Source organism: Alligator sinensis, unplaced genomic scaffold (assembly GCF_000455745.1).
Source record: "Alligator sinensis unplaced genomic scaffold, ASM45574v1 scaffold514_1, whole genome shotgun sequence".
Lineage (NCBI taxonomy): Eukaryota > Metazoa > Chordata > Crocodylia > Alligatoridae > Alligator > Alligator sinensis.
The window spans coordinates 1367375-1376017 of record NW_005842385.1 but is presented as its reverse complement, the minus strand read 5'-3'; the positions used below and the strand labels follow the sequence as shown (position 1 = coordinate 1376017).

The window sequence follows — 8643 nt, the reverse complement described above, 5'->3', positions numbered from 1 at the left end:
TGCCTATGCAGGGGGTCGGACTCAATGATCTATTGAGGTCCCTTCCGACCCTAACATCTATGAATCTATGAATAGTTCCCACTCTGCCACCTGCCGTGCCCCAATCTGGAGGTACACGACCATCCCCTTCCCACATGCCCTGCCGCTGCTCGCCCAGCTGGGGTGAAGCCGCTGCTTGTCTAGGAGGTGTGGGGAGGCCACTGTGCACCGCTTGTTCGGAAGCAGCATAGCCCGTTCCTAGCACCTTCCGCCTCGAGTGCAGCTCGGCGCAGTCCTGGCTCCATGCAGATCCTGGGGCACATGCCCCCTGTCCTCCTGGACTGGCGGCAGGAACAGCAATGAGAACTGCCAGACAAGCAGCTCCTGGACTGGCATCGCGCAGCAGCGCGAGCTGCCCCACCCCCTCCCTAAGCAGCACTTGCCCTAGCCCCGGTCCCAGCCCGAGCCCCAATCAATCCCTCGCTGCATGGGCATTGATCTGCCAACCATTGTAAAGACAAAACTCATGTAGGAACCTTGAAACAGGGTGTCAATTTACAAATGTTGTAAATGCCGTTTGTCATAACTTGAAAAGTCTTAAGTTGAGGGCTGCCTGTATAGGCACTCTAAGGTGACTCAGTGGTCACAGTGGCCTTGGGTCTGACTTGACTTGATAGTGTTTAGCACAAGGCTTGCAAATTGCACTTGAGGCTGCAAACTGCACAGTCCATACTACAATACGCATTCATTAGCTAAATTAATACTTTGTTTAATAACAAATAATTCTGCCTGAAAATTTTATTTTTATTTTTTGCTGTGAAGTGCATGCTGCCCTATACAGTACGATCTGTCCAACTTGCTTTAGATTTTTAAACATGAAAAACATTTCCATTACAGCTGAACAATTTTTAGAATAAACAATCCATGGCATGGCTTACACTGAACATTCATCTACAAACCAACAAAAAAGTGCCTATGAACTGAACGTGTCAGTATAATTAAGTTTGCAACTTTCTTAAAGTAACAATAAGAACATCAACAGCAAAAACAGTACAACTACTCAGCCACTGTTAATACAATGATTATTAAAAAACGTATCAGCCTGCATTTCCTGATAAAGTTATCACTTAGGTAGGTACGGTTATGATTTCAGTGTTCGTCTCAGTGTTCTGGCATGAAATGTTAGCCAATGTTTCATTTTTAACTTACCATTTTCAGTGATCCACCTTATGTGGATCAGTTTGATGACCTCTTAGACTGAAACTGATAACATTCAGTTTGATGACCCCAGAGACTGAAACTGAAGACAGACAGATAACATTCAGTAGGTTTCAATTTTAATCCTCTACTGAAGAACTACACCAGTAAGCGGACTTTCCTTGTCCTGTCATGCTGAGATGCCTTGAAAGTGGTGCAACCAGGTCAGAAATGAGGCACAACATACCAGTAAACAAGAGCAAGAGCTGAGGTTATAAATTCATTTGATACTGGGTGGTAACAATGGGCACAGGCAGAAGTTACATTTGTCATGTGATCAGCCCATTGAAAGCACTCTCCAGCTCTGCCCTTACAGAAGAGCAGGGCAGCAGAGTGCTTTAAAAGTGCCCGATTGCATGGCAATCTAAACCCTCGCTACGTGAGGGTTCAGATGAAGGCTCTCCAAAGCAGAGTGCCTTCATGAACATCTGTCAGTGCGCCAGGAGCAGGGATGGGCTGATACAGCTCAGCCCCACCCCCGGGGCTGTCTTCAGAACGGGAGAGGGAGAAGGGAGGGGAGAGAGATCCATTTCGGGTTTGCCCAGCCTGGCCTGGAAGGTGGGGTGGGTGGATTGGAGCCACCCTGCCCTCCAGGCCCCCTGCGGGAGGGGCAGGTGGAAGAGCTCCAATTCCCCTGCCCCACCCTCCAGTGTAGGCTGGGCAAGCCCCAGCCCAAGCTCCCTCCCCTCCCTTCTCCCTTGTCCTGTCCCATCCCAAAGACAGCACAGGAGCTGGGAGAGAGGGGTGGAGGGATGGTGCTAGGAGAGAGAGGCTGCAGACACAGCTGCTTCAAAGTGGAACTCGATCCTCCAACACCTCAGACCCAAAAGCAAACTCTGTTGAGTTGGGAGGAACGCTGTAACTCATGGTTTCCCACAAAGGAGGAAGCTGCATGTCTGTCAGTGCCCAATGGTTGTTAACCTGGGCTGGTTTAAATCCAACAACCCAAAGGCAGTGAAACCTGTAAACCCCTAGAGCAATCTAGTAGTCCAACCGTATTTTTTTCCAATTGCACAAAATGAAAAAATAAAACAAAAGATGCATAAGATATGATGTAACCTCAGCCAAATGGTAAAAACTGAAACATGTGCCCCAAACATCCCTGAGATGATTCAGTTTGACCAAATACTGCAGTACATCTGGCCTCTAGGGCCATGTCCAGACAAGCCTGGACATTTGGTTCCCTGGAGACAAGTAGCAGCAACACAGCTGGTATCGCTGCTACTTGCCTCTGGGGAACGCCTGTGCCACATGCGTTCTGGTGCACAGCAGGTTACCCCAGGTGGGTTAGGGGAGGCTGAGGCCAGCAACTGTACTGGCCCCAGAGCCTTACCTGGGGTCCTGGGGAAACTGCAGCCATGGCACTCCTGCAGCTGGGAGCCTGGCCAGCAGTCAGAGTATGGCTCTGGCTTGCCAGGCTCTGGTTTTGGATGGCATGCACTGTCCTGCTTTTTTTCCATGTGGGTTTTTTGACTCTGGAATCTCCTGGGGTCACCCCCCCCACAAGGTAACAGTGTGGGGAATGTCTGAATGTGCAGCGGCACATACCACACAGCCACGCTTGTCTGGACGTGGCCTAGAAGACCCTCCTCATTATCACTTACAAAGAACCCACATTTAATTCTCCCTAATTTAACAGCAATTATTTCTTTGCAGAGCATTTGCCAGGGATTAGTTACCAATCAGCACTACCAGACATTCCCCAGAAACAAGAAGTACCCTTGGATCACTACTTTTAATGCAATAATTCAGTAATTCTATAGCCACTCTTTATCTTACCCAAGTTCTAACAGTAATAGTGATTTAAGATGTGCTGAAGAGAAATACTACCACACAGCTGACCCAAACTCCTACTGGAGTTACTGGGAAGTGCTGGCCTTTGGAAAGTGAAAAGTTCCTTCCCCTGGACTCAACAGGATACTAACAGCCAGGACTTGCTGATTCTGAGTTTCTTGTAGTGGAAGAGAATCGCATTGTGACTGGACTTTGTGCCTAGTGTAACAACCTACAGGGTCCTGAACACAAGGTGCAGTGGCCTGATTTGGAGGCTGACACCAGGAAGCTCTATGTACTTGGAGAATTTCACAGTAGTTCTGAATACACAATGTGCCTTATGGCTGCAAGTGGCAGTACTGAGCACACAGCATTTCAAATAAAGATCGAACTTGTTGGAGTCCTTTTACTACCGCATTGAGCACTGTACATGAAACACCTCGGAGCTGTTTCAAGTGATACCATAACCACGACCCATCCTCTACAAAAACTGTTAGGATTAGCGTGGACCAGGTTGAGTCCCCTCATGTTCAATTCAAGGGAAGTTAATCTTGGGGAGGGATCTCCCCTTGGAGATTCCCATGTACCACTTGTCCAGAATACAGGTCATCTCTTCAGTGGAAGGCAGCTCACAATGCAGCTGCAAACCAGGTAGGTGACTAGCTAGGCTATGGGGAGACATACATTTGTAGTGTTACAAAAAGCCTCAGAATGTTGAAACTTGCCAGCATTTCAAGTCTTGTTAAAAATCAATACTAATGTATCAGGCAGCACCAAAGCCAATTCTTTTAAAAGTTAGTTTAAAATTAGTTTTAAAAGTTAGTTTAATAATATTAGTATTTTTAAAAGTTAGTTTAATATTAGTATTAACAAGAGATCCAGCCTCACGGACTTAGGAGCTTACAAATGGCTCCTTAGCAGCTTACAAATGGCTGCTGTAGAATGCTTCCATTCTACAGCAGCCATTTGGCTCATTGCAAACAAGCTATTACAGGCTTCCCTATACTTTGGGACAAGTCACTGTACTAGGACCCACTGCAAGAGTTAACCTTTGAGGAGCTGGTTCCCTATCCGGTATGGATACCACTGTATAAAACTAATTAAAATTTCACTAGCATTAGTGTATCATGTGTCTAGGCCCTTAGAACTAACCATCAATTGAAAACAAGATTGAGGCTTGCTAACAAATAGGACCAATCTGGGACCTTTCCAACTGCACCCCTTACCTTTCAGTCTGCTATTGCAAATGTGGCTTTCCACACCAGAGCGAAATGCCCTTCTCAAAAATTTGGTCCAGCGCATAGCTCCTCTGCTTACCCCTGCTTTCATATGCATTCTTCCATGCTGTGCACACTCTGCCAACTAAGTATTTCTCTGCATATAGTGCACACCTTATAGAAATGTGAATAACAATTGTAGAAATCCCCTTGCAAGTTGGACTTTGCCCCTTTGCAGCCTTTTAGAGGCAAATATTTCTTGGAAACTACGACAAATAAACACACAAGACAATTATGCAAATTTTTTAATTTATAACACAACAATTGAGAGGAAAGTCAGTTACTTCCAATGTCTTAGAAATGTCTCCATTTCACAGTCAGATACTCTGCTAAAAGCACAGTTATTTCAGGATAACAAGCGATGGGAAGTAATAGCCATCTGTAATCTTGATAAAGATGCTTGTCTGCAGTGTAAAAGGACCTGTACAGCAGGCTCGCACAATAGAAGTTGGGCAATTGTATATGCAGTGCCATTAGGCAACACAAAGCAATTAGGAGTATTAGTCATTTTTATCAACTACATGTATGGGAAATACTTTAAGCACTGCATCCATATTTCAGAAAACTATTCTTTTGCTACTTACCCTCTCCTTGCGCTTCCCCAAAGAGGTGAACATTTCCAATTGTAGGAGTATTGTGACACTTACAGGAAATGTTTCACTTTTGCATTTACATTTTTGTTTCATTATCTGTCATCAATTTGATGCCATGTGCTTTGTTATACATTCAGAAGGTCTTATCAACAAAGACCAAGGAAAGTGTCTGCTAACAGGGAAAATTTAGACTTGGTTGTGAAACACTTGTTTGTCTATGCTTCCTTATTAAAAAAGCTAGTATTTGTTAAAGATACCACTTTTAAAGATACTGCAATTCTCTGAAAGTTGGTGCACAGATTTCATACATATCCACAGAATCTACTTGAGTGTTTAAGGGTTACTCTGTCTACAGAGATGTATAGTACAGTGTATTGGCTGTAATCTGCAGAACCAACAAGGAGCCATTTCCAGATTAACCATTTGACAAGATTTGTCTCTACCACTGTTTCCTTTACTTAGTAGATGTGCCTTCCAGTAGGTAGACTAATCATTAAAGTGCTTTAAAGTAAGAAGACAACAGATGCAAAATGTTCATCTGGCATATTTCATACAGCACTTGCAACATATGCACTGAAACAGTCGAAGTGCTGAGAGTTTCCTGTGGACTGATGCAGTGCCAGCAGTTCCATACGTTATGTGCTGCAATTCCTCTGCCTTCGAGATGTACAGTACTTACAAAAACACAATCCTAACAGCAGAAACAAGTGCTGGTGGCTCCTTCCTTGTCATATTAGAAACACAGTAAAAAGAATTCTGCATTACACCTTTATAATTTAAATACATAAGTAATCTCCACTTTTATTACTTCATGACAATGACTTCAAATTTACATTATTTTAAGTACCATTGTAATAGCTCCATGTATAATACAGATACTTGCTGATATCTTGTCAGAAAATAAAAAAACCCCCTTCACTATATAAAAAAAAATATGCTGGAAAGACAAACACAGAACAGGGACTTGGTACAGACTATGAATTCAGTTTTCTCTCAACCAGTTAACCCAAAAAATGAACAGATACACAGCGATATTCAAAAGCAGTGCAAATATCTTTGGAGGTTAGAATAAAATTATACTACAAGAACATAAAACAGAGGAAATAAAAAGGCAAGTACTTCAAGTACAAGGAACCAGTCTGCATGAGGTCCATCTTAGTGTTTACTGGGACTTTCTTTTCCTATTTCACTTCTTCCTCTGAAACACATTAGCCAACATGGCACCTGATGTGGTCAGCTGGCCCATTTTGTTCAAGAACTTGGTCTTTGTATCTTCACTCACCAGGCTTGCAGCAATTGACATTGAGCTAGGAGAGAGTTATAAAGAGAGAAGTTACATAAAACAACTAAACCCCTAAAGAATACTGTTGTTTGCTGTTTAATAAGCAATTTGCATGTCAACACATTTATGGTCTTAAAACAAAACAATCCCTGAAAGATCTGGCTCTTAGGGTTAGCTTTGAAAATGTCAAACTCAAGGGGAAAGCTGGTTAACTGAAATATACTTTACAGACCGACTATCCACCATCCATTGTTTCAAAAAGAACCCCCCCCCCCCCCAAAAAAAAAAAAAACAAAAACAACCAACAAACAAACCCCCCAAAACACCACAGTGCTGGAAGGGTCTTCCAAGTATAGTCCCAATACACAACCTGAGAATGCCTTCAGAAATGTATCTGACTCTCTGTAGATGTCTTGTTAGTTTCAGCTTAAAATTTTAGCAATAAGCTTTGAGAACAAATGCCTTCCTGAGAAACAGCCACTCCTTTATTCCCTTCCCTCCACTAAAAGTATCAACTCTAAATGCTTCAAAATTCAATAGACAGATATGGTCTTTTATTCTTTCAAAGCTGATTCCAAAGAGCAAAGCAGGCCAAACAAATTACCTTAAAAGTAGTGTGAAAACAGCAACAAATTTGAGGAAGTTGCACTTATCATATGTAACTGAATCCAAGATGAGCCCCCTCCTCTGCACTTAGCAAGGTGAAAGAAGCCCCTTGTCTTGGATTCAAGTACAAAGCTGGGGATGGGCAGGGAGAAGCGCTGGCTGCTGTGGCTCTGACTATAGCCCCAAGCCACAGTAGCTGCATCTCCCCTACCTTTGACCCTGCAGTCCCTCCCCCACACCCCGACCCCCATCCTCACTGTCCAGCATGGCTTTGGCTCAATTCCCACCCAGGCATGAAGCACATGGAAACTCTGTACCTCGCCCAGCTAATCAGCAGCAGTAATGCTGCTGCATGTCCAGGTAGGGCCCACACTTCCATATGCTTGGTGATCTGGAAGGGAATGAAGCCAGAGTTGCATTTGATGGTAAGGTTGGGGGGGGGAAAGGGGGCAGAGCCAGTGGGGAGGCAGGCTTTGGAGGGTGGGGGTTGCAGGTAGTGGGCAGGCTGCTGGAGGAAGCTGAGAGGAGGGCACATGGCAAAGGACTACCTGCCCAGCCCTGCTTTTCCTGCTGTAGCAATGAGTGAGGGTAACAAAATTTAAGATGCTCCAATTAGATTCTGTACTTGGAAAAATTATAACATCTATCAATTTTCTATATATAAAATCTAATTTGGGGGGGGGGGGGGGGTTCACCTTAAATTCAGGGTGATTTTTTTGAGTAAATATGGTAATTCTATAAGAGACGGCAATTCTCTGGAATTTATAGGGTACTGAAATGCACATCTTCCTAAATAAGAGAACTGTCACCGTAGGAGTACTCTCTCATGGCAAATCACCAACAATATAAGTGTCACAGCAGGAAGATGAGATAATAAGTGTGCTGCACTTCCTGTATTACATTAAGACATGTTTGATTAAAATAGCAAGGCAAACATTCTTTAAAAAATGATAATACCCCATTTTCTAGAAGACTAATTCGTATCTGTGAAACTGCCCAAATCATGATAGCACCCATGTCCATACATATAAAACTTCTTGAATAATGCATACCCCTGATCATACCAATGTCTCGAATCAGAACGGACAAAGCAAGTTCAACTGGATTAGAGTGGAGATTAGTTCTACTTTGATTTCCTACAAACTGAAACATCTGTAACCAAGTAGCAGAATGGTACTCGAGGAATTACTCAATGGTTTCACCCCCGCTGCCATAAACTAAGGGAATCAATGAATTACAATCTGGCTCCTAATTTGCATGAATGGAAATATACTTTAAAACAAGAAAAAAAAAAAATCGCTTGGACTGCTGCTTTTTACACACACTAATTTTATCATTGCTGCTGATTCTCAACAGGTAAAAGAATTAAACAGAAAGATTATTATTGCAGATTTGTATTGCTTGAGATTTTGTAAAAAGACAGAGCCCCCAAATTTCTGGAAGGGCCTCAGAGTTCTGCTTGTGAAAGTAATAGACTGTTGAAATGCCCTTAAAACTCTATTTACAATAAGAGGAAAGATTTCTTATGCTTTAGTCAGTTCAATATTTTATAAATTTGATAAATGTGGTGGTGCTTTCTGAAGTCCAATCAGCATGCCAGAACCCAGCTCATTTGTTGAAAGGTATTTAGATGCCTCCCTGCCTATTTAAGAATTAAAAAACCAGACTCAGTGTTCTCTGTATGACAGTCCCACTTCATATGATAGTGTTGCACATATAGAGCAGACCTGACAGCCAGAGCCATAATCTTTCAAAATCAAAGGTTGCTGAAAAGGTTCTTTTTCTTAAAATACATTCTGTGCTACAGTGCAAAGGTCCTCAAACTTTAATATAGAAAAATATTCTAATTATCATTTAACAAGATTTAAAGAGCAGA

At 42.9% G+C, this 8643-nt stretch overlaps 1 protein-coding gene across 6 annotated transcripts in view; it reads right to left on the bottom strand.

Annotated features, from left to right (window-relative positions):
• Positions 1-1946: 1946 nt before the first annotated feature.
• The window catches only part of RELCH (RAB11 binding and LisH domain, coiled-coil and HEAT repeat containing), a 132223-nt gene continuing 125526 nt past the window's right edge, over positions 1947-8643 (bottom strand). For all 6 annotated transcript variants that reach the window (XM_025211010.1, XM_025211007.1, XM_025211008.1 and 3 more), the window contains one exon: positions 1947-6186. In XM_025211010.1, the coding sequence (XP_025066795.1) occupies positions 6066-6186 (121 nt within the window). In that variant the 3' untranslated portion in view covers positions 1947-6065. The remainder of the gene's footprint in view (positions 6187-8643) is intronic.